The following is a 26,450-nucleotide window of genomic DNA, read 5'->3' as shown; positions in this document are numbered from 1 at the left end:
TCTTTTTTTTTTTACACAGTCTTTTCTGTAAAGTTGATATTTTTTGTGCTCTCATTCACTTTTTGGCTTTTTTGCTTATTTAATTCCACTATTTTAGTGTAGCAAATTCATGTGTCTGCATAATGAAATGTTAAAGAAGAAAAAATTGAGTTGTTTAATGTCAATTAATATGGTCTCTATAAACTGTCACTATTTTACCATTAAAATGTAATATCTGGCTGATACCCCACAAAATATAGAAATCGAAAACATGCACTGCATTATGTACCTGCTCATTTATTTCTTTTTAGTTTCTAAAATTAAAGATAGGCAAGGGTTTATAAAATATATAATCATGCTTGAGACTATGGTCAATCTATTTTGACATTTGAAGTTGGTATTAAAGCTAGTTTTGCTTTCCAGATTCCCAAGCAAATTTTATTTGTAATAAAGTGAAATACAGCTAGAAATGAGAAAAAAATAGGTTTACTGTCATTCTAAGAGGGATATTAAAATCATTTAATAATAAAAAATCCTTTTATTCTTTTGAAGGCTCCACAACCTGTCCTTACTTCTTAGGGAATTTGAAAATGACAGGCACACCTTGTTGTATTAATTTAAGAGTTAAGAATAACAAAAAGTACTAAGTCTTAGCTTCAGTTCTGCTTAAGGCACCATGTAATAGCCGAGGTACAATGATCCCTGATGTACATTCTTAAATGGCAATGGTCCATCTAGCCACCTATTCAAATTCTACACAATTGGGAATAAGTACAAGTGAGGTGTGCCAGTTACACTGCCTTACCTAATTTTTGTAAAAATTTAAATCCACTTTAACAACAAGGAAATGTTTTTGAAAGGAAAATTATGCAGGCTGCTACATTCCTTGCATTCTATATCACCTCTTCTAAGAGCAGCAGATTGAACCACTAGTAGGAAAAGACCTGGAATAGAAGAAAGTCATCCAAATGGAATGTTTTCCTGTATGTCCAGTTCAGCATAAGTAGCACGCACACTTAATAATCAAGTCACTTCGTTTTTAGCTTAAGTTTCTAATAACTACAGTGCCACTCAACAGCTAAAAGCATCTGCTCAGTGGCCCCACACATAGAATCAGTAGTCTTCAAAACAGAGAAACTGGTACGCAAATAATATCTGGAACTGTTGATTTTAAAGGAAGTTTGCATTGTTTACATGAAGGTCAGTTCATCCGGTACGTTTATGACGTACACAATATCATATTCTGTTACAATTCTGTTACTTAAACTTGCTGTGTTGCTCACAGAAAGAAACTAAGATCTTCCTGATCCTCCAGCATTATTACAAAAAAATCCCCCTTAATGATTTTATCAAAATAGTGTCTTCTTGTTGTCCAATGAAAAGCACCGTTTATAACAAATTTGATACATCTGCTGTCAAATGCCTCCAGTGTAAATCAAAGAAAATATTTCTTTTGATATTTCACAGAAGTGCATCTAATTAAAAACCTATCTATATGAAATCATCATAACTAATGATTAACATCATCTCTTAAAAACTATGAAAAAACTTAAATTATTATAAGAGGACAAAAACATTGACATTAAGCTTTGCAAAAATCTTCCTTGCATTTGATACTAAGAAAACTCTTCATATCAAGCAGCCAAATGTAAAATGATTCTGTTTACAAATTTTTTCTTTTTTTTTTCTTTTTTTTTTTCTTTTTTTTAACAGATCTGGCAAAATACATACAACCATTCCATTTAGCAATTCCAACAAAATAATGTTCAGCACAGCTAAAATTTGACAACAGTCAGCCTTCAAACGTATTATCTTTATTTCTTTCTTTCATATTAAACTTAAAGGGCTGATGTTACGGGGAGGGTGTCAGGAGAGAGGAGGTTTCCCATTAGACTGCAGTATATGTATTTCCAGTAGTGCTGCATTGTCTTATAGTCTGAGTAGTTGCAACAATATGCTCATTATGAATTGGGTTCAGGAGGTTCTGCTGTACTCCACTCTCAAGCACTGGCTGCATGCAGCCCACCTGGAACGCCTGGTTTATCTCTGTTTTCTCTCTTTTGGCTGGTGGCTCTCCATTTTCATCCAGCTCTTCATCTATTTCACTTTCAACTTCACTGCCCTCATCTGCACAAACAGACCATCAAGAAACTAGTGTGAAGGGGAAAATTCTAACACAAGGGTCTTTATTTTGCAAATAATTTTTGAAATACAAAACCCCAAACCAAACCAAAAACTAGGGAAGACTAACACTTTGATAAAGCACAAATTAAAAATGTTTATGGAAAACGGTCAATTTTTATCTCAAATAAGTAAACAGACTCTCAGTATGTGGAAAAAACAACTGCAATCTCAAACCCAATCTCTAACAATGTTAACTTTGTAATTCCAAATGTCTTGCATCCCTGAAGACATGATGAACAAGACATGTTACTCTTAGTTACAGATAGGGAAACAGATGAAGAGATCTGGGGTGACCTGCCCCCAAATTTTGACATTCTTTTATACTGATGAGTTGAGTGATGTGGTTTCAAATCACCAGAAATCACTCAACTCGCCGGCACAAGGATGTACATTAGAACATGGCACAAAGAGGTTACAAGGAGTTTGTTTCTCTCTGTCCCCCTCACTAACAAATTAAGTGACAGGGACTTGCTTGCAGTTCTGTCTTCTTCCCTGAGCAAAACATTTACTACATATAAACATACATAAGCTTATATCCATCTTTTTCCCACAGCTTTTACCCTACTCTCTCCTATCACATACAACTATACCCTGAATAAAAATAAGAATATTTCTCATGGCTCTATTAAACATATTTTGTATATATTCTTAAGGAAAACCTACAATAGTATAGTCATTATCATATACTGTGTACTACATAGATAGCTTATTGTATCCACAGAATTAATGTATAATGCATGCACTTTAAAGCATGACATAGCTCTAAATTCTATTATACTGTATTTTTAAAACATATGGACTTCTTTTACTCAAAAAACCACATGAGCTCTATACAGAATTATGCACTGGAGAGATTAAAGTGCTTACCTTTATCCATATTTCCAGGTGACACAGCATTTAAATCACCAAACTGCAAAATAAACAATAAAAAATTGACACAGTCTTAAAGAAATGTGAACTTAGAGTATCTGTGATGGAGCAGATGTGCAAGCATTTGAACATCATCTTGGCTGCTGCCACATCCATAGTAAAATAATCCATGTTTCATTCCATCCTAGTCTTGTGCTTATTAACACAATCATCGCTAATAAATGCTCAAAAATGTAACTAGGGAAATACAAACTTTCTAAAAGATTCAGAGCTTTTGTTGCTTGAAATGAACCATAAAATATGATGGATAGCCATTCTGAATGGAAATATTTTAACAAAAAGCCTTTTAATTAAAAATTTTTCCATAGATAATTTTAATTGCTCTGGAAAAAAAAAATAATCAAAAAAGATGATGATTTGTCACAGCATTGGAAATCTACCTGTAAGGTAGGTGAAAGGTACTGCTGAGAAAAGGTCTGTGATCTGGTAATCGATTTACTTGGATCAAAAAAAGACCTGCTTCAAAAAAGTTGCTCACAAGCTAGTTGTAAAACCTTCCTTGCTTTCCTCTTCCGAGTTCTCCAAGTTTCTCTTCAAGAAGAACCAGCAGAGCAAAATGCTATCAATGAACCTCAAATTAGCAGAGTGTGTTCTTTAGATAAATACTACTCCAGAAAGGAATGATGCTGCTATTTTTTATTTTTTTTTTTAAGAAGAATTTTGCCAATACATGTGTCCAAAACTGGGTGAATAGGAAGGGAGGAAAATCAGAATGGTCTTCTCAGCTGCAACAAAAGTTTATACTGTCTTATAGTGCTTGTTAGACCATAGTCTTAGACATATTCTATTTCAGCCACTGTCGCTGGATAGGCAGTAACATAAAAAGACATGCATTTAATGAGAGTTTACTACTATTCTGCCCCTCTCACCTCCACAGGTTTTGAATGACTTTCTCACAATAGCTCTGTATCAGTCTACATAAACATTTTAGAAGACTATGCTGCAGTTATGTCTAAACCCAACAATGTAAAGTAAGAAGACAAGAATGTAGTAAGTATACAGTTACTGCAAATAGAAAGCAGAGATTAAGCATCTTTACTATTGGTGGGTAACTAACAGAAACATTGTTTGGTTTTTCTGAAACATTTATTGCAATGAGTTATCAGGCACTGGAATAGGCTGCCCCAGGGAAGGGTGGAGTCACCATGCTTGGATCTGTAAAAAAATGTGTAGACACAGCACTTTAGGACAGGGTTTAATGGCCATGGTGCTGCTAGGTTGTCAGTTGGACAAACCTATTAATGTATCTTGAGGGAAGAATGACATCCGATGCCAGATCAACTCACAAAATGACATGCAATTTGTCAGTTGCGTAGAACATGATACAGAGACTCCCCAAGCATAAAAATTTGGCCCACTAAGTATCTAGCATATTTTCAAATATATCTACTTTCCAGAACTTCTGAGGTACAATTCCTTGATAACATTTTATGCATTCTTCACTGTCTCAGTCAAAATAAAAGTTTAGAGTAAGTACTGGGAAAAAGACCAGTAAGATAAAACTTTGCCTTGCAGACGCCACAGATGAGTATAAAAAAATGGTTAGGAAATCTTGTTAGATTTTTTTAAACTAATGGTCTTTGAAACACACATGTGAAAATCAGATGTGTTGCAAACCTCTAGGTATGTCTCTACTGGTTTTATCACATGCATGTGACCAGTGCTGTACAAGCCAAAATTGTGTGTGTGAACTATCCTTCTCAAGTCAGTGGAAGCACTCAGCTCACTTGTATTAACATTTGTGTGGGAATTCATAATATGCAAATACACGTAACTAACACTTTCCTAATAACCTGTTCTTTTTCTTCTTGTTTTCACATAAAATGCCCAGTTCTCAAAAAACAGAAAAAGGCTGCATGTTTATCAACATCTTTGCAACTATCCAAATGAACCTGCATGTAGGTTTGTAGAGAAGAAAGCTCTTTTCAAAACAAATGTTTCCTAGAATTCTGTGTCATTTTAGTACTCCAACAATCCACCAATGAAACAAGTTTGAAACTGCTGTGTGTATACCTGTAACCCAACCGTTATATTGCAGACCATCCTAAAGCTCCCCGTAGATGTTTAAGAAGTTTATAAAGACACACATACTCAAATTCATCACTAAATCTATCTGTCCAGTCTCTCACATCTTACCTCTCCCATAACTGCAATAGGAGTCTCTCCTGTTGCTTGAGCAACACGATGTTCTACTAAGTAAAACATGTATTCATCGTAAAGCAAGCGGATCAGGTGAAAAGAGCCAAAGCTAGCAGCACTGCGCAAGGTTAAATCTCGAATCACCATTGAGCTATTCAAAAATAGAAAACAATATATATATTCATGTATTATATCTCATAGACATTTTAACACTTATCCATGTTGACAATTCACCTCAAACCCAGTATTCTCAAAAGTAACATTATCAACAACGTCTCCAGAAAGAAATCTTCAAGAAAGGCAATAATTTGCTTCTCTCCAGTATTGTTGGACACCACATCATATAAGAAATCACCAGATTCTTGTTTTCAGTTCTTATTGTTTATATATATGCATAACTAACAGTACTTGAACACATTTAAAACCTAACTTGAGAAAAAACTTTGCTGAAAACATAAACAACTAAAATGGTAAGAAAACAACTTGATTTAAAACAAACTAATGCTTAAATTATCTTTGCAGTACTAAGATTTTCAGAGCCACTATTTTAAAACCTGGAAGCTCAGAAGTACAAAAAAATAAGGCTGTGTATACGTATGATATATACAAATTCTGCTATCTTCAGCAAGTAGTTGCTACAGTAATTTTTGAGGAACAAGTTTTACTCTGACAACTGTTTCAGGAAGCAGCTAACATGGAATGCTTGTCCTTGTGCTCTTTTTACACATTTAAAATAGTTTGTCATCCTTATCTGATAGACATCACAGTGTTTTAGTAAACAAAAATAGTGGCTTAATAATTTTGTAGTTATTTAACCCCAAAAATTCATATTACGTTTCTGATTTAGGACAAAATTCCTATGGCACTCATTTGCGCATGGCCTCTGAAACAACAAGGATAATTTAAGTCCCTGCAGATTTGAAAGCAACTCTGAGTTCTAGGTTAAAACCAGTAATTGTCTGATAAAAAAAACTGCGTGTCATTCTGCTCCAACTTTACTACAGTCAAAAAATCAGCAGATAATAAACTATTTAGAATGTTTTGGAAGTCTATTGAATTCTACCTGTAGAAAGACCATTTTAACAGGAATTGCCGTGCTGCTTTAGGAAAGCTGGGTCTTCCTTCGTATGGTTTCAGTGCTTGCATCATTACATTATCAAGCCAGGCAGCCCACTGCTCCAGAGTGCTCTGCTGTTGAAGAGTCATCTTGAAATCTGTTTCCAGTCTCTGAACCATGTTGTCATCACACTGGCACACCCAGGAAGCCTGCTCCTGTACAGCGCATGGGCAGCTCATAAGTCAATGTACAGACTGTAATTCTTTCTCAAAGACTAAGCAACTCAGTGGGCAAAAAGGACAAAATCTGCTTACTAGACAAACTAAAATGAAGGTTTTATTTTTGTATCTATCATGATTTTGTGTGGGAAAAACATAATATATAAGAGCAGACATCAAATAAACTAATGAGAACAAAAATTCTAAATGACACAAGTATGTTCTAGTTTTTTAATTGGTTTTCAAAATGAATGCTCTTTTACTTTCCTCATTCATCATTTTTCTACTCAAATTTTGGGATTTGTCAGTTTTTTTTCCTGGTGCTTCAGGCACAGCAAGCAGGAATAATAGTTACAATGGTTAACATAAAATAAGTAGCAAGAAATCAAATGCAAGGTCTGAAAAAGTTAAGATTGAAGGCAGTTTTTGTTATATCATCTCATAAAAGCAAGCTTTTTGTGTAAACAAGAATCATTTTGTTTGCTGACTATAGGCAGTAATAGCATACACATTACTTAAAGTACAACATAAACTGCACACAATCGAAGAAACACTCTACATGGAGAAACACACTCTTCATACAGTAATAAACAATTTGGTCAATGCTATCAAGTTTCAATAAGGCTAGCTGGTTAATTCAGAAATTACACACAAAAATGCAGGCTCACTAACTGCAAGCCACGTCCTTAAACTCTTGTTATCATTTGCCAAGTTAACAACTCATTCACAGTTCTGTATCCATGTTGCCATACAGTTATTACACTGTATCTTTGGTCAAGTAATCTTGACTGACTTTTCTTAAGATTATTAACAAGTATGTCAAAACAGTTGCTCACATGGAAAAAGAGACAAACATAGAATAGAATACATAGAACACATAGAATAAACCAGGTTGGAAGAGACCTTCAAGATCATCGCATCCAACCCATCAACCAATCCAACACCACCCAAACAACTAACCCATGGCACCAAGCACCCCATCAAGTCTTCTCCTGAAAACCTCCAGTGACGGCGACTCCACCACCTCCCCAGGCAGCCCATTCCAATGGGCAATCACTCTCTCTGTATAGAACTTTTCCCTAACATCCAATAGATCTATCTAACCTTGAATATTTTATTTTGCTGGGCAGAAGGAGAAAGTACTTTTCCTCAGAGGAGCAGAAACATGGAGAAATATGCTGAATGAAAAGCATTCTATAGCTAACTGGAAACTAGTTCTAATCTAACCAATTACTCAAGAGATCTTGTAAATTTAAGCATAGGCACTCACATAAAGTGTTGTCTTTGAAATAATTAATCTGTCTCTACAAAAAACAGTGTTATTCATTTAACAGCTTTCAGAAGCTATGCTACTATGCGTGACCTAATTCTAAGATACCATTTATGCTATTAGTAATACATCATCCACGGTGCCCATTCTGAAAATATATTTGCTGTACATTTTCATAGAAGTTGGAAGAATATGGGCATTTAAGGACAGTAAGTGGAAACAATGGTTCTGAGCTCTTACTTTCCTAACATACCAGGTGTCATGTTTGGAGTTGTGCTGGGTTAGCACAGCCTGTTCTCACAGCTGCTCTCCCCCAGCACAGAAATGAGGGAAAATAACACAAAACCCCAAAACCCTACAGGCTGGCAAAAAGAGTTGAGATAAAGAGTTTTACTGGAAGTGAGATAATACAATGCACAATTACCTTAGCCTATTTGCAGAAAAGTGCGGCAAAATGCAGAAGCAGCAGCATAAGCCTGTGACCTGTCCTCCCACCCCCCAACCTGCAGCCAGCCCAGGGGAAAAGACTAAAAACCAGGAAATCAAAAGCAGCCACCAGAACAGGAAGCCTCTCATATTACAGTCTGAGCTTCAAGCCCCATGATAATATTCCTCATCCAGCACTCTCATCTTGAAGCTGGCAAGAACAGCAGCATGGGACTGATTATCGGCTGCAGATTCAACTCAACCCATGACATTCTCCACCTGTGTTCTGTGCCATCTAGGTATGCCCAGCAGCAATTAACATCAAACAGCATACATCATTCACTGTTCATTTTCACTCAAAATGAGATTGCTTTGCAGTATACAGAAGTCTGCTCACTGCAGATGCTCTGGAGTTCCATCCTGTTCCAGTACAGTCTGGATCAGTCCATGACCAGTCCAAATGGTGGGGTTTTATTTCCACCTCTGGGGCAGTCAATGTCAGTGACTCCTTCCACCCCTCCAAGTGTGGCTTGCATTCCACTGCTCTGCCTCCAACACATCCAGGTGTAGGGATCCTTCTGTCCCAACACAAACACAGATGGTTTCCACCCCTCATAGTTTGATGGCATCAGATTACACTAGGTGCCTGTATCTACTAAAGCTTTATTCTCTTCCTGGGTTCAACTTGCCCAGTCATCATATCCACACAATCCAACAAACCCAGCTGTCCCTCTCCTTGGAAGCAGGGCTCCTTTAATTCTCACTGGAATCACTTGTGTCTTGTGAAGATGCTTTGAGAGTCCCCCTCAGGAGGATCAGAAGCAGTATCAACTTGTCTGTTCTTTTTGTGCAATTTTCCACTGGAAACTAAGGCAGCATTCTTCCAGGGAAAATTTCCTTGTAGTTTATGGACTTGTGCAGCTAGGGCCGAAGTGGTGTTTCCATCCCACTTCCTCAAGTCCTTCCCATGGTCATCAACTAAAACCACAGGGTACACCATGGTATGTACCTCCCAGATTCTCGCCTTTGGACAGGGAAGCATCTGCATCTCATGGCCGAAATACAGGACCGTCCAGGTGGGGAATAGGAGAGGTTTTCTTTGATTTGCTTGACCTTCCAGGACAGTTCCTTCATATCTGTACAGGCCTGTACAGAGGAAGATACATCCCTCATATTGGTAGGGCCTGCTAGCCATTTCATCCACTGTTTGCCACTGGCCATCTTCCAAAGCCAGAGATAAAGACCAAGTGAGCATCCTTGGCTCTTTCTCTTGTTTCCATGATGACCCTGATTCATCCTTATCCTTTGCCAGCCAGAGAAACTGCTTTGCTTATATGTTTCTTTTTCTGTACAGAGGCAGCTGATACTGACACAGGCTCATTTTCTTATGCAGCTGCCATGCCTGCTGGTCTTTCTGTTGGCCCAGAGACCTTCTCTTGCCCAAGGGCACTCTGAACACTGATGAGAAAGGCTTGATAGGTGTGGGCCAAGCCCCAACACATTGCGGCGGTTTCTGTCTCTAGCGAAATTCTGGGTTAACAACAGTTTTTTTTCCCAAACATTAACCAGCTTGTCAAGCATTTGCACTTTTTCAGGGGTGAAATCTCAAACCACCAGTGGTGACCACTGTTGTAGGCACTTGCTCATATGCTTCCACACACCCTGTCACTTGTAGTTATCCAGTCTCAGGGCAGATCCCTCAGTGGTATTCTTGGGAGATTTCTGTATTGCACTGAACAAAACCTGGCATGCCAGTAACCACCACAGCAACAACACAGGTCTAAGACGTTCCCCTAGGATGATTCTCATCACCACAGTGAGCACATACTACCTGCAGCACATTGACCCCAGCCGTCCCCTGAAAGCAAATATAACAACATAGCAAACACACCACAGGAAAAAAGAATAGTGTATAAAATGCTTAACAAGCCTCAAGCCTTGACTGAACCCTCTTGTTACATCAATTCTCATTATCTCAACCCTCTCATCTGCCAAAATCAACTTAGTTAAGACAGCTGCTTTTGGACCCCACATTGGGCACTAAATACGGACTGTCCTAGGTTAGCACAGCCTGCTCTCACAGCACCCTCCCCCAACACAGAAGTGAGGGAAAGTAACACAAAAACAACCCCTCTGGGTTGAGAAAAGGAGTTGAGATAAAGAGTTTTACTGGCAATGAGATAACACAATGCACAACTACTTTGACTATTTGCAGAAAGTTCAGTAAAAAGCAGAAGCAGCAGAAGAAGCCAGCAACTCACCACAGCCAGCCTCGCAGAAAAGCCCAACACCCAAACCTGGAAAACTGAAAGCCGCAACTGGAACAGGAAGCCTCTCATGTTACAATCTGAACTTCAAGCCCTATGATACTTTCCTCCAGCCAGCACTTTCACTGTGAAGCTGGCATGACAGCAGCATGGGATTGAACATCAGCAGCAGATTCAACTCCACCCATGACAGGGGTGGACTACTGCATATATGAATGAGCAAGATGTTCTCCCCACTTTCTTGATAGAATGACAGCTAAAAATAAAGAACAAAATCACATGGGAAACACCCTTGGTTTTTTACAAAAATTATTCTTCATTTAAAGCTATGTTTTACCTGAACATTGGCAAAATCTACACGGTTAAGATCATTGAGCATCTGGTTGATTTGAGAAGTATTTTGAAGGACAGCTCGAGCTGCTTGAGCCAGGTGATTAAGAGAAGTGTATCTTCGCAGAGTCTGGGCAAAGGCACTTACAGTGGCAACCTATGAAGAAATTGATTTATTTTTAAATACTGCTGTCTTTATTTGTAGATTAACTCTACAGGTTAAGCCTTTCCCTTAACTTCAGTATTCTGTATTGGTGTCTTCATATGTGAGTTATGTCCATGTAACAAATTATATAATGTCTTCCTCATAATTTTATAACAAAATTTAGAGTTGTTTCCTCTCCCACTGTTTGATGCTTGATGCTATATATGAAATTTAGCATTAAAGTTAAAATGCTACTGCCCACTTGGTTTGCCATTGTAAGAATAATGCTGCAACAGTTTTGCCTACCTTGGTTTGTATCATCCTCTGTGGAATATTGTTCATGGCATTTGAAAGCCAACCTTCAAGGCTTTTTGCAAAATTGCGAATGGCTTGGGTCAAGGCACCTGTACATTAAAGAACGAAATTGGAATGAAAAGAAAGCAGCACACCTCTCTTGAAATGCTTTTGCATTCTCAGTACTTACCTGTTCTGGTCTGCTGTTTTTACTTACTAAAAGACAAATCCAGTCTCAGTTCAAAATGCCTCATTCCGATATAGATTATAAATAATTAGTTTAGTTTTGGTTTAATAAGAAGCTCTGACTTCCTCATCTAACAGTTTTTTAAGAGGTTTGTGACAAGCAGTATCATTTTGGGCACTCCTATAGAAGAACATCACTAACTGCAGCAGTTATTTTGATGGAAATTTCCATCACAAACTTCCAGCTTTCTATTTCATCAAAGCACTTCCTTTAAAGAGCAAAACTTATAAACCAAAACCCAAACAAATTAACACACTCCCCCCCCCCAAAAAAAGTTGTTTGAATACTGCAGTTTCCTCAAATAAGCCCACAGTATCCTGACATGATGTTGCAGTGCTACTTACTTCAATTTTAAAGAACACAACCCAATATACAGTGCTTAAGGCCACTATCAATAAGAAAAAAGCTAAAGTAGGCATTCATGTATCAGTATTGTAACGGACAACCATGAGTCTCTAATAAGCTCTGGAGAGAATATTATATACATAATTTTTCTCATATTCCATCCTTAAGCGCACATCTACCTGTTAATAAAACCTGCTAACAAAACCTGCTGTTAACAAAACCTGCACTACTTACAATCTCAAAACCTTCTTTTACCTTCATATGGCTGCCACAACAACAGGAATCAGAAGATGAGTATGGTGTTAAGTAAATGGCCTGAGATAGCTGGATGTTACTAGACACACACTAAATGGTATTATAACAGCAATTACTGACAGTTTGATTTGGACAAACACCTGAAGAAGCTTGAGTTCTCAGCTGAAAACACTCTGACATGCAAGTCTCCTAAAAACAAGGCTTTACAGTCTTTTCAGTACTTTAAATCTTTGCCTGGCATTGTGTAATATGATGTGGAAATATGTTTAATAAATTCTCCGCTTTTAATAGAGATTAACTCACAGGCAAGTTTATGCTGTCCATTCTGTCACTTGTGGAAGCACAAAAAGCCCACTGTAAAACTTGATAGCTCTGCTCTATTGCCAGAGACATTAGATAATTATGGTCTTTATGACTGAATCAGATGGAGACAGCGTTTCACCTTTTTTCAGGAAAAGGGACTTTGCTGGTACATACACAGCAATTCTTCATTCATTGTGTGGGTGGGTAAACATTTTGACTGCTAAGTTTAATATAAAGGTTAAAAATAAAGATTTTTCTTTCCCCTCAATGGCGGGATTTGTTGTGGGGATTTTGTGTGGGTTTGGTTTTGCTTTTTTCTTTTTCTTTTTTGGTTGGGGTCTTTTTGTGTACTGTAGTAGTATGTATCACACTGCTGAGTAGCACAATAACGCTTTTCTAGAAGAAAGTGCTGAAAATTTAGGCATGAAAAAACATAAATCTTAACAAAATCATGTGCTTACTTCAAGCGCTCCTTTGAGCAGCTGATGTTGACGTTTTTACATTTATTCAGGAAAATAACCATAAATGTGCATTTGATGGAGCTTTTAGAGCTCCCTTTCTTCTACAGAGATCAAGCTTTCCTAGAAACTTGCATTTTCTCACAAAAGGTGAAGACTTTGTATACTTCACTTAGCTCCGTTATAGTCAGTCAACTATTTAGCACAACTTTAAGCCTTCCTCTTGGCGTATTTTAATTCAAAAGCAGAAGTTATAATACTAGTAATATTTAAAATGTTTAACAGTGAAGAGAGAGTTTTTATAGACCATCATTACAGGAAGACTGACTAGGAAAAGCTATTTAGTTAGCTGGGCCTAAAGATAAAATAAGAAAATACAAAAAACCACATTAGCTGTCTTTCAAAGTGGCTCAGTGGGTGGACATCTGAGCAGAAAACCTCCAGACTGTTCACAAAATAGAGGCAGAAGCCTCTTGAGATGAATTTATCCTGGGATCAGATGATGTGTTGGCATGAAGTCTGATAATCATTCAAAAATCAGGAACGTCAAACACTGTAGGTATCAATTATTCAGATGTGACAGTTAATTCTAGAAAGGAAGAAATAGCATGAAAAGGACCTAATGCCTGTAGCTGCTGATTTGAAATGATTGGGTCCCATTTCTCAAAACCCTGTAGAGGCAATGCCCCATGCATCTTAAGGAACAAGGAAGACACCGCAAGCTAAGGAGGTACAAAAACTTCTTCAGAGACTGACAGGCTGTTCAGGAGAAACAAGTGAAAGGAAAGGTTAGAAGCAGGTTTGAGGAAAAACAGTATCTGTACCACCTTTTGATTCAGCAAATACCATACTTTTGGAAGAGTGAGTCTTAATTCAACCTATTAAATGCTGTAATTAAATTTGGGGGGGGGGGGGGGGGGGGGGCTTATCATTGCCTATTCCTTCACAACAGTCTAAATTACCTCAAAATTAATATTCTACCTACTTGCATTAGATAGTAAAATGTCAACTACAAACCAGTGCAAAATAATTTATACAACTAGTGGTTGTCAATAATTGCATGTATTTAAGAAAACATTTTTCTTTGTTACATAGATGAAAAGATAAATTATGTCAGTCTCCACCAAGAAATTGCCTTTGTAAATGTCTGACCTTCAGGAATCATACATTTCCAGTTCCAAAACTCTTTTTTATTTCATATGTCTACTAAAAGCTGATATTTCACTGCCAAGCAGAAAGTCAATAAAACTTTTCTGCAAGGCAGTACCTGTAAATACTTCTCTGTGGTACCCATTACTGCTGCAGTCACTATAGCAAAGAGGTGTTCACAGCATGACAGAATAGTTTTGCTAGCTGCAAAGCTACTTAAGGCGCTTGTTTTTTCAAAAAATATTAATCCAGTTTTATAAAGTGACTTGGTTTTTTTCATGGAAAGAATGTATTATTTAGGAGTTACACAAGAATTTTACCCTAGGCTGCTAACATGATCTCTTTATAACTTTTAGAACAGCATAAGTGACACAATAAGTGCTTGTAAAAGAGTCCAACCTTTTTCAGATAAATATATTTTGTACTAAAATTATCCACAAAAATACATTGCTGAAGCAATGATGGATTCTAGTAAAATCAAGTTTGAAAAGAAAGCTGTACTTCTGGTAATGGTTGAATGGCCAGACATTTACTGACTCTTTCATACAGCATATATAACAAAAAGAATAGTAGACTGGAATAATAAATTGGACTAAAAAAAATCCTTGAACTATTTCTGCTATTGCCTTAATAGTCACCAACATTTATTCCGGTAGCCACTGATAATGGATTCACAAAGATCAGAAATACATTTATTTTTCAGACTAATAGAAGATTAATACAGAATGCTTAAACTAAAAACTACTGAATTTAATGGAAGGACTAACTGAGATTAGTGCACACAGGCTCAGGATCACGGAACTTAGATGTCTAAATCTATTGGGTAGTCTACAGCCAGGGTAAAAGGAAACCATTTCCACATTAAAATAGAACACATAAAGAAATATGTATCTTTAGTATGAAACTATATATTGAAAACTAGATCTTCCAACTGCATTAACATCCTCTTGTGTTTAAAATATAAAGCACACATCAACTCTCAGCACAATGTCCTATACAGTAAAATTAAGGATAAAAGATCCACAATTCCTTGCTAACTTTCAAAGTTATTCCCAAAGCGGCCCTGTGAGGCACCAAATCACTACTACCAACACACGCATTCTTACAAAATGTTTTGGGTGTTCAACTTACTAGGAATAGGTCTAAGGACGTCAGGAATGAGAATCTCCACCAAAGCCTGGTACATCACATGGTCACAGTTACACATCCATTTCAGAATTGACTCATTCTTGCACAGAGTAATCAGCTTTGCTTTTGGAAGTCGACTTTCTATTTCACTCAGATTGCTGGTGTGAAAAAATGTAGCAAATAAAATAATTGATAATGCATTTCCAGCAGGTAAAAACCTGCAACGGGTGTTAAAATCTACTATAAAGATGTCACAGATGTCTCAACTACACTCAGCAGAATTTCTTTACAAATTGTGTCACATAGGTGTGGATCTTAAGAATGCCTCCATAGTCCTGCTACAGCTCACAAATTAATGCAGAGGTATGAATGATCCTTTAGGCTTAAAAACAAATTGGACAGCCTACTGGTGAAAGACACCTTTACTGCAGTTTTCCAAGCAAAGGAAAAACATGGGCAACATAACAGTTTCAAGACTGCAATTTGGTATACATCCAGCCTCTGCAAAACTATTAGACAACAGAAATGTAATTTGAAAAATTGTAATATGAAAAGACAGTAGTACTGTGCAGGTAAAACTTGTAAGACTTTTTTTTTCTTTGACATTTGTGTTATATTATCAACAACATATAAAAGTTTGCTGACCTTGGTTCAGTAATAGTAGTGCCATCAGGTGGAGCAGAGGGAGAATAGCGCCAGAAAGTTTGCCACAACTTTTCTATCAGGCTGAACTGAAGATTCACAACCACATCCAGTATTGCCTAAAAAAAATGAAACCCAAGTACAGATTGTCTCCTGTCCACCTTCCCCCAGCTAGATCTATTGCGGCTTTTCCTTCATCACCTAATGGAGTAAAAGCAAACTGTCTATTGCCAAGTTAGAAACTGTGTATTTCCAAGTTAGAAATGTTATCTGGTTTAATATGCTTGATATCCATAAATTATCCACTGTAAAGAGTGTGCAGAGACTTGAGTAAGGTCAACTGCACATGCACAGAAGCGTGGAGAAATGGACATGGCCTAGATAAGCATCAGAGGAATTCACCCCATGAAAATACCTAATGCTACTGCAAACAAAAAAGAACCCTGTTAGTTTACTCATTTTCACAATTCAGTAGAGGTTTGAAAACACATTCAAATATAATTTTAAAAGACATATTGTTCAATATCAAACATAGGTTAAACATCTCAATGTTTCTTTAAAACGGGAAGTTATGGCTTTTAATGGAAAAAAAAGCAGCTATAATTTAACGTGATTTGCATTTCTTATTGACTAAAACAAAGACCTGCCTGTACAATCTGAAGTTTAGTTTCTCTAACATTCTGAAAACATAGACATGGCTACATTTCATTCTTGGTGTATATTATATATCCCACATTACTCTTTTCCCCTTGTAAAGCAGAGCCTCCAGCAAAAAGCTTTTTACTAATGTCTTTTCCAATGAAATAATCAAAATATCCTGAGGGAAAGTCATGTAACACTAACATGGCTGCAATACATTTGGCATTACAATCTTGTACTGTAATCCTGTACTTGACTAGAAGTTATGAACTTTAAAAATGTTTTGTAGGAAATACCTCACAGTGCTCTCGATAAAGACTCTGAAGTGATTTGATGTCCTCAAAGGTAGTACCATCTGGCAGACAAGATATTTCAACTTCTCCAAACTCTGGAAGTACTCGAGATGCATCTGTTTCCATGACAACATAATGAAAGACGACTACTGTGAACAGTGCCAGTTACAGAATGATAAAGAAACTATTTAAGGATGATACAAACAAACTGATTCCAAAAGGTCATAATATTCAAAGAGAAAAGTCTTTCATACCTGTTGAATGTTAAAATTGTAAACAAATTCAGCCATTATTTTTCATCAAAAACCCCCAACAAAACTACTCTTAGAGATGTCAAAAAGATGTCATGTACATACTACACCTATATAAAAAAGCTAATACACATTTTCAAACTACTACAGTATGAAGGAAAATATGTATGTCAGTGCATGAAAGATTCAACCTTGAAGAGTTTTTTTTCTTGTTCAGCTGATGAGTTTCTATGTAGCAGGGTACCATGGGGCTTAGCAGATTCAATATACATGTTTATTTGAAATTTCATAGACTATCAAGCAAAGTCTGTTTTCACTATTTGTTACAAAGGTTTCCAAGAGACAAGCTGATATAAGAGAAAAATGCTGGAGTGAAAAGCACCTGGAAAGGAAGATTCAAAATAATTTAGTGCTACCATTATGTTCCAAACAATTAAATAACAGCAAAATTTAGACAAAGGATTTGGGGCTTGAAAATGCCAACCAGATAATTGTACATCTTCTCTAATAACAGAATCAAAGAGTCTTTCTATGCAGACAATTAACTAAATTACCATTTGTTTCTTACACTAAGAATACATGCTTAGGTGGATCAATGACTACATGACTTGGATATTTTTTAATATGAATTTGGGGTTTCTAGTTGAAACTATTCACTATTTCCACTTACAACACTGCAGCACACTTTCAAAGCATGACAGCTAATGTGCAATAGCAATGCAACAGCACCACTCTTCCTTGAATGAAATAAAATGGACTGTAATGCCCAGGCAGTGAACTTTCATCACAGGAATTTCAAGTTCTGTGTCTAATATAAGTTTGTACAGCAATGGCATTGTGATTTATGTAATAGTGAGTTTATTGCACAAATAGAGAATTTGCATGGGTTTCCTTTTATAGTTATATGGTGCATATTATATATTACATAAAGCTCATAAAGTACATGTCATTTATGTGCCTTGTTGTTCTAAGAATTTTAAAGCTGGCATGATAACTTTAGAAACAACTACTGTACTAGTGTGATTTGATATTCATAGTGATAATGAAGTTCATCTTATTTATTTAAACAGCAGTATAAAACCTGCTCTCATACCTAAAAACTGTTGATGATGTTGACTTTGGGCAATTACAGTTTGTTCAACAGATGTGCCTGTCTGTTGACCACTTCCTGTGAAGCCATCTGCAACTCCATCCACTTTCTGCATAGGTTTATACCTACAAAAATATGAAGTACAAAATTATCATTTCTGTTTACTTCTTTGTAAATGAAACGATATGATCTATGTTTGCTTTGATTTCTCCACCTCAAAATAAAATTTGGAGTAACAAAATAATTTATACATTTTAATTTATTTTTTAATTAGCAATAGAAACAAATTACTAAGTGAAGCTAGAGCATTAACAAAGCAGTACAAAATTCATACAGGTGATGTTACAGCAATACCACCAGTATCTCGGGGAATTTAGCTTAGGAAGAGCACATGAAAGACTACCTCATTTACACCAAAAGGAATCAAATCCTTCTTTTTCCAAATAGCTTGACTTCCCAATAATTATTTAAAAAACATATTTCATTACAATAACCAAAAGCAACATTTCTGTCTGAGGATAATGAAAGACTTTCAAATCCAACTAATTTCTCTCATAAGCATAGAAAGCCTGAGAAAGCTACTTGAAAACCTAAACCCTTCACTGGTCAATTCTCAGAATCTTTTTTATAAAGGATAAAAATCATAATGATGCAAATGGGAATGTTGGTTTGGGTGGTTAAGTGCTATCTCAACAATCAGTCTGACAAGCCAAAGGTTCCCAGGGAATTTACAGTCCCAGGTTTTAATGGTAACATCTTGGACACTTTGAACTTTTGAAAAAGAATTGTAGCTACTGGAAAAGAAAATAAGTGAAGCCCCAAAGCTAAACCAAGTGTGTTTTAAACATCGATCTAACTCAAATTGTTGTGCAGACTGTAAAACTCCATGCTAACTTCTGGAATGTGACAAGAATTTTCACAATGCATTGCTTTGCTTTGGAGAGACAGATTAATCATTTGGGAACATTTCAATTTGTTTCCAGTACACATAAGCTGACATTGTCTCATGTAATTACTGATTTTTTTTTTCCTCTCACTGAAGTTCCCATGCAAAAATTCATTCAATATTTTAGGCATACCTGACATGAATCTAAATATACAACAACAAAAGACAGACAGAAAGCACACTTTCAAAGTGTTTTGAATACATAAAAATAACTGTTCGTGAAGAGATTTTCAGTTACGCAAAAACCCTTATAATTAAAGCATAAAAGCTACTGTGCTTTACATAAAATACGCTGGGCAAAATCTTAATTCTGGCACTGTGACAGGTAATTGTACCAGAAGTTAGCCAGTTTCTACAGCATTAAAAAATAACTTGCAAAATTAAATCAAGAAAAGAAAGAATTTTTTTTTTCCAAGAGCTTCAGATGAAACATAAACACAGAGTGTTTATCAAACAGCTCTTTGGAATTCTTTTAATTTAAGCCATTTTAGGTACATGGGAAAAACTTTTACAGTTCCCTAATTGGTAAAAGTTTTATTTTCTAAGATGATCTAGACTTTTTCCTCTGTTTTCCTTTTTTACTCACTTGTACATTATTTTGTTTTCACTCTTTTATTTTAAATTACTAATTGCTAGGAAACTGGGAACAGAAAATAGTAACTGGCCTTACATGAATATTACCACTTTCTAATGGTACTTTATTTTTGTTGATTAGGTGGGTTGGATTAGTTGCTAGGTTGGATGCAATGATCTTGAGGTCTCTTCCAATCTGGTCTATCCTATCCTATCCTATCCTATCCTATCCTATCCTATCCTATCCTATCCTATCCTATCCTATCAAGTGCACCCTCCGCAAGTCTGCTGATGACATCAAACTTTGTGGTGTGGTGGACTCACTTGAGGGAAGGGTTACCATTCAGAAGGATTTTAATGGCCTTGAGAAGTGCATGAGGTTCAGCAAGCCAAGTGCAAGGTGCTACATCTGGGTTAGGGCAATCCCAGGCACCCATACAGGCTGGGTGCAGAGTGGGTTAAGAGTAGCTCTAAAGAAAGACTTGGGTGTGTTGACTGATGAGAAGCTCACCATGAGCTGGCAGTGTGCTCATGCAGCCCAGAAGGCAAATTGTGTCCTGGGCTGTATCAAGAGGAGTGCGGAGGGCAGGTCAAGAGAGGTGATTCCTCCCCTTTACACTGCTCTTGTGAGACCTCAACTCAAAACCTGCTGTCCTGTGGAGGGATCCAATGGTTGGAGCACCTCTGCTATGAGGATAGACTGAGGGAGCTGGGTTTGCTCAGCCTAGAGAAGAGAAGACTCTGGGGGAACTTTATAGCTACCTTCCAATACCCGAAGGGATCCTACAGGAAGGCTGGAGAGGAACATTTCATATAAGTGTCTAGGAGTAGGACAAGGGGGAATGGTTTTAAGTGAAGGAGAGTAGGTTTAGGCTGGATCTTAGGAAGAAGTTCTTCGATATGAATATGGTGAGACTGTAGAATATGTTGCCCAGGGAAGTTGTGGACATCTCCCTGGAGGTGTTCAAGGCTAGGCTGGATAAGGCCTTGAGCAGCTGAATCTAGTTGAGAGGCATCCCTGCCCGTGATGGGGAGGTTGGAGTAGATGATCTCTGAGGTCCCTTCTAACTTAAGCCATTCTATGAATTTCTATGAATTCTATCCATAAAGGACACTATTTGAATTTTCTACAGCTTACTATAAGCACTAGAAGTTTGCAAAATCCTTATGGTAACAGCAGACATTTTCTCAGTCTGTGCAAAACCAACAACAACAACAAAAACACCAACCAAACAAAAAGATCTGAAAAACCAAAACCACCAACCAACCAAACCCCCAAACAACCCAGACCACTGAAATCAAAACATGGAATGAGGTAATTCAGAAATGACACTGAATGATACACTGGTCTCACTTAGCAGTTAATTTAGAATACAACCTCACTGACTTCCATAGATTGTGATGCAATTCCATTTAACAGGAACTTCCTCTCTCACTGCAGAACAGACTATTAACTCCCTGAATAAAATTAATCCATATTTGCTAATGAAATACACAATCCATATTAATTAATAAAATAAAGCAGAAGGAGGAATTATATTACAATGACTACTTGGTTTGAAATGCATGTATAAATTCAGTAGGGAAGAAATAATCTGAAAACTCCCAGAACTATGAGAAGCCAAAATGGATTGACAGAGAAAAACCAGCAGCTTTTTCAGTTACATTTTCTGTAGATTTTGTTGTTTGCTCTTACTGTTACCATGGTGCCAGTATTTGGATTTTACTCCTAGAATTCAGTTATTTTTCTTAAAAATTCAACTTATGTTCTAATGTAATGGATAATATTCTCTTTTTCTAAAGAATTAAGGTTTATATCCTTGTTGCTTGCTGAAAACAAACTGTAGGCATTCTAGAAAGAAATGGAACTAAGTTCTAAGTTCTGTTTTAAACAAGGAACAATAGATAGAAACTTGGACATGTAAGGTTTCACCTCAGCATGAGGAGAAACTTCTTTACAGTGAGGATGATGGAGCACTGGAACAGTCTGCCTAGAAAGGTTGTGGAGTCTCCTTCTCTGGAGACTTTCAAAACACACCTGGATGCATTCCTGTATGGAATACTGTAGGTGATCCTGCTTTGGCAGGGGGGGTTGGAGATCTCTGGAGGTCACTTCCAACCTCTAACATTCTATGATTATAAGGATTAACTTCTATTTTATTTTTATTTTAATTCTATCACTGTGATTTATCACTAGGAGTTCACTGACATTTTTGACAAGTGAGATAATGTACTAAAGTACATAACAAAATGGTGACCTTATGCATAACAATATGTAAAGTGCACTAAAGTAGGAGACAAAAATCAGCCTTTCAAATTAGCAGAAAGCAAAAGTTGATTCGAACAGCTTGGAACACCACAAGGAACACATACTAAAGCTGTAAATTTAAAAAAAAATTAAGAGACTCACATACTTAAAAGAATAATTATTGAATCTGCAAAACATGCAAGTAGAAAAGAAACAACTGAGGAACTTCTGGATGCTCTCAGAAAGTTTTGGTGTGTAGATCAAGTTTGTACGAGTTGCTTCCTAGTGTTTGAAGAAAATAAAAATGCTTCCTAGTATTCTCTTGTAGGTAACATCATAAAGCCTCAAAAACAATGTGGAGGTCGTATTTCAAGTATGGTTATCTGATATCAAACATGATAAAACTGTAGAGAAATATACGGAATGCAAACCTCCCGTGTGCTTCTAAATCATCTCTTGTTGGTCCAATAAGCATTGTTTAGATAAACCTAACCTAGAATCCTGAGTATAACTTCCTTTTTTCCCCTGAACTATTCCATTAGGAAGTTGTTTAGTAGTCTATCATAAAAGTTCTCCCAATATAATTTTAGAACCATTGTGTATCAACAAACTTTCAGAGCATTTTTACCAAAGTTGTCATTTGTTGAAGTATGATACCTTGCTCTCTATCTTCAAAAAAGAATACCACTATAAAAATGCATACTTTCTCTGCTGTGCATAACCTCAATCCCCTTTAAAAAAGATCTATAAATAGTTCATGCTTCAGACTCATAATAGTTTGCTTAAAGGTATATTTGACTGAACACAGTAAGTCCAGAAAACACAAGAACAGAGGAAAGATAATAGTAGAAAACTATAGATTATATTCTACATAAAATAAATACATAAGGTTAACAACATCTATATGGAGTAGCAATTAATGACTTCTGGTTAGAAATGCAATTATGTGTCAGTTGAATGCTGTAACATACAGTAGATAATAATACAGTTATTGCATTTATTAAAAAAACTCAAAACTTTAGCTAAGAGCTCATCTCCCATAAATGAAAGCAAAAAGTTATAATCATTGTATGCAAAAACTAAGAGATACATTGGAAATTACTTGGAAAGCTGAAAGTTTATTTGTGCAAATAGAATTAAAAAAATATTTTGTTATGAATTCCCTAAAGAAAAGACAAGCATACCTCTATCAGTATCCCTAAATTAAGCAATTTCACCTCTGAGACACAATCATTCGCTTATGAAGCATTCCATAAAAACAAGCCAAAAATGAAACTTGACTTAGGAATTGTATCTCTGATAACACTTTGCTTAAATGGCCTGACAAAGAATACTTATGGGAAAGAGAAATCACAGTGAGATCGTACTTTGAAATGGCATTTAATGCCAGACTAAAACTTTTCATGATATCTGAGTTGGGTATTACTTTATTTCTTCCTGTCTGATGTCCATTCTCTGTTAGTAATGGCCATGTTTGATCCCAAACGGATATATTATATAGCCACTTAAATATATGGAGATAGTAAGAAAAGGAAGGAAGAGAAACCATCAGTAGCATACACTCAGTCTTTGTCTAAAAGGACTAGAAGTGTTTATCCAATTATTTGTGTCTGAATTAGTCTAAATGGGAAAAAACGTGTGTTGACTTCAGTTTACCACTGATTTAATGGACAAAAGAAACATTAGAAATATTAATAAAGATGATGAAAGAGTGGTTACCCTGCAAATTATAATATTCAGGTCCTTTAGTTCTTTCTTAATAAATCCTGCTAGAATTCTTCAATACATGAGGATAATTACAATGAAAATACCTACACACAAATTTCAGACATTGAAATTAGATACTAAGCAGGTTATGTAAATGTGGAAGAAATCTTACTTTAAAAATACACATTTATTTCTAAATTGTGCACTGAAAGCTATTTTTACACTGAGCATTTCTTTCTTGCCCCAAGCCACTAGCTTCTGAGGGCTACAAAACACAAGCATATCTCACGTTCAATTAAAATTAATCAAGGAAAATGCAAAGACAATTTTATTCCAAGAATGTAAAATTATGTCTGATATTGTATGGCCAAAGACTACCCTAAAATTAAAAAGCAAGGCTACAAGGAAAGAACAATGGACCAAAGCTTGTGCATGCCGCATGCTAGAGTGGCTGTGATTAAGTATACATCTTAGACTATTAAATAATTTATTTGTTAAATATTTTTCTACAATTGGTATTATAATCAGCACTTTCCAAATATTCTGGAATCATCACACTTGGAATTTAAAAATCCCTGTTTCCATTAGAAAATGATTAGTTTTCTGGTATAGGAAAGCATGAACGATTTTTAGTAATAGCAACTCATGCGTTTCCATTTTGCAATGAAATTTTGCTGTATACTGTGGGATAAACATATTCATCCTGAAAATTTCTGTATCCTATTCAATATTGCTAATATGTTTCATGGCACTCACAGCAGAGACAAAAAAACATTTTTCAAGGATCAATTATAAAAGTCTGCAAATTGTGAAAGTTTCATGAAATTAAACATCTTAAGATATTTCACTTTATAGTAACATGGAAGGCTATTAACATTAGTCAAATAAAATTTGTTTCAAGTAAATATACTGATTTGATTTTTTTTTTCCCCTGAAATTTTCTGTACAAGGTTAAGTTTCTTGTACACATATTCACAGTCTTTCACCATCAGTGTAGCCCTTTTGTGGTCACTGTGCCACCGCTATTAAATACTTCCAACCTTTCCCAGGGTCTTCAGGAGCAGCAGATGCTGAAGAAAAACACGTTAATCAGATTACAGGGAAACCATTATCTCTTAGCAGTGAGAGGAAAACGTCAAATTGAACTTAATCATAAGCTCCCTTATAGAAGCTTATATATAAAATGATACAGTGATGAAAACAAACTGAAAAATTTGAAACTTAAGTTCGTACTGCTTTTCTTCAGCTTGTGAGATATGAACTCAAGACAGTTAAGAAGAGCCTGTTCATAAGTCTGTTATTATTATTGCTCTTTGCAAATTTATGACAATTTCTAGGTGAATATTCCTTTATGCTGACTTACACCTAACTTCATTGATATCAATGGAGTATCTAGCAAACTTGTTAACATCAGAAAATTTTTCTTGTAAGGAAAAGTAAAAGCTTTATGAATTATAAATATTAAACAGGATTCATGTTCATTCCACACTTTACCTCTGCTTCTGCTGCATGGGCTGTTGTCTCATAGCCATATATTGCATGTCCTCTTGCAGTCGGTTAAGAGGAGAGTCTGGCTTGACACGAATCCCATAATAATGGTATTTGGAGTTCCCCCTTTATGAAAGAGCAACAATTAAAAGAATAGTAATACTGGTTTTATGCATCTACATTTTATTTACCTGACAATTTACACTGACCAGAAAATAATACCCACAAATCAGCCCTGACTCCCCATGGTTTACATGGGTGTCATTTTACCACCTTTGGGAAATCAATTCACTCTCTTAAATAAATAATATCCAGCATTTTAACTTGTAATCCACTTGAGTGAGAAAAATATAATACAAATAAATACAACTTATCTAGTAATATAGGAACACAGATCACTAGTAATTTCCAAACAAGCAACTACATTTTATTTGCACTGATAAAAATCTGCAGTGTATTTATCAAAATGTAAACACACAAGTAATCAAAATCAGAAGTAATAGTAGAATAACACCTGAAAACACATAAAACTGCTTAAGACTTAGAACTGACAGAAAAACACTAATATTTACAAACAGGTTTTATTTGTTGTTTGACTAGCAGACGAGTTTCTCATTCATAATTATTTCATGTATTTTCCGTTGCCATTCAGGATTTCATTAACACAAACCTAGTTCCAAGTCTTCTGGTCCGTAATCCCATGAAGATTGACCGAATAAGTTTTCCAAAGGAGGCAGCATTGACTGGATCCAACTTGTGTTCCTGACAATGTCGTAAGTAATGGTTGTAAAGGGTACTTCTTGGAAGGCTCACTCCTTCTGCAGTTTCATAGTTGTCTAAAAGCCATTGAAGCTAAATCACATACAAAACAGAAAAATCCCACATTATTACTTTATTTAAAATATCTTGGCCATGCAACATTAATTTATGACAGTTTTAAAACCACTCTTCAGGTCTATTAAACAATTACTTCCTTTTTCAAAGTTTCCTTCAATGGTAGTTATACGATAGTGCTTTAAGATCTCATTGCACTTGTGACCTCAGATAATTACCCACTTCTTGAAGTATTTTTAATTCAGTACCAGTATTTGAAAAAGGTACCCATGGCTTTCAGACAAACTGTTAGTACTGCAAAGAAATAAAGTAATCCTGAATGTAATTCACATAAATTGCAGAAAACAAATTACTTGAATTAATAATAGCTGGATAATGTATTTCTAAAACTGGAATACTATACTGTTTTTCTTCACCTGGTGCATCTGGGTCGGGGCAATCCCAAGCACCCATATAGGTTGGGCAGTGACTGGCTTGAAAGCAGCCCTGAAGAAAAGGACTTGGGGGTGTTGGTGGATGAGAAGCTCAACAGGAGCCATCAGTGTGCACTTGCAGCCCAGCCAATCACATCCTGGGATGCATCAAGAGAAGCATAGCCAGCACGTCGAGGGAGAT

General features: G+C 36.2%; 1 protein-coding gene across 2 annotated transcripts in view; it reads right to left on the bottom strand.

The window, feature by feature from the left end:
• Nucleotides 1-1,664: 1,664 nt before the first annotated feature.
• RFX3 (regulatory factor X3) overlaps nt 1,665-26,450 on the bottom strand; it is a 127,634-nt gene continuing 102,848 nt past the window's right edge. For both annotated transcript variants that reach the window (XM_054179028.1, XM_054179029.1), the window contains 12 exons: nt 25,672-25,853; nt 25,008-25,127; nt 18,043-18,164; nt 16,702-16,814; nt 15,770-15,885; nt 15,128-15,282; nt 11,252-11,349; nt 10,808-10,957; nt 6,296-6,504; nt 5,230-5,383; nt 3,031-3,073; nt 1,665-2,106 (listed from right to left, as the gene is read on the bottom strand). In XM_054179028.1, the coding sequence (XP_054035003.1) occupies nt 1,868-2,106; nt 3,031-3,073; nt 5,230-5,383; nt 6,296-6,504; nt 10,808-10,957; nt 11,252-11,349; nt 15,128-15,282; nt 15,770-15,885; nt 16,702-16,814; nt 18,043-18,164; nt 25,008-25,127; nt 25,672-25,853 (1,701 nt within the window). In that variant the 3' untranslated portion in view covers nt 1,665-1,867. The remainder of the gene's footprint in view (nt 2,107-3,030; nt 3,074-5,229; nt 5,384-6,295; nt 6,505-10,807; nt 10,958-11,251; nt 11,350-15,127; nt 15,283-15,769; nt 15,886-16,701; nt 16,815-18,042; nt 18,165-25,007; nt 25,128-25,671; nt 25,854-26,450) is intronic.

The sequence above is a fragment of the Dryobates pubescens genome, chromosome Z (assembly GCF_014839835.1).
Source record: "Dryobates pubescens isolate bDryPub1 chromosome Z, bDryPub1.pri, whole genome shotgun sequence".
Classification (NCBI taxonomy): Eukaryota; Metazoa; Chordata; class Aves; order Piciformes; family Picidae; genus Dryobates; species Dryobates pubescens.
This window is presented reverse-complemented; position numbering and strand designations above follow the sequence as displayed.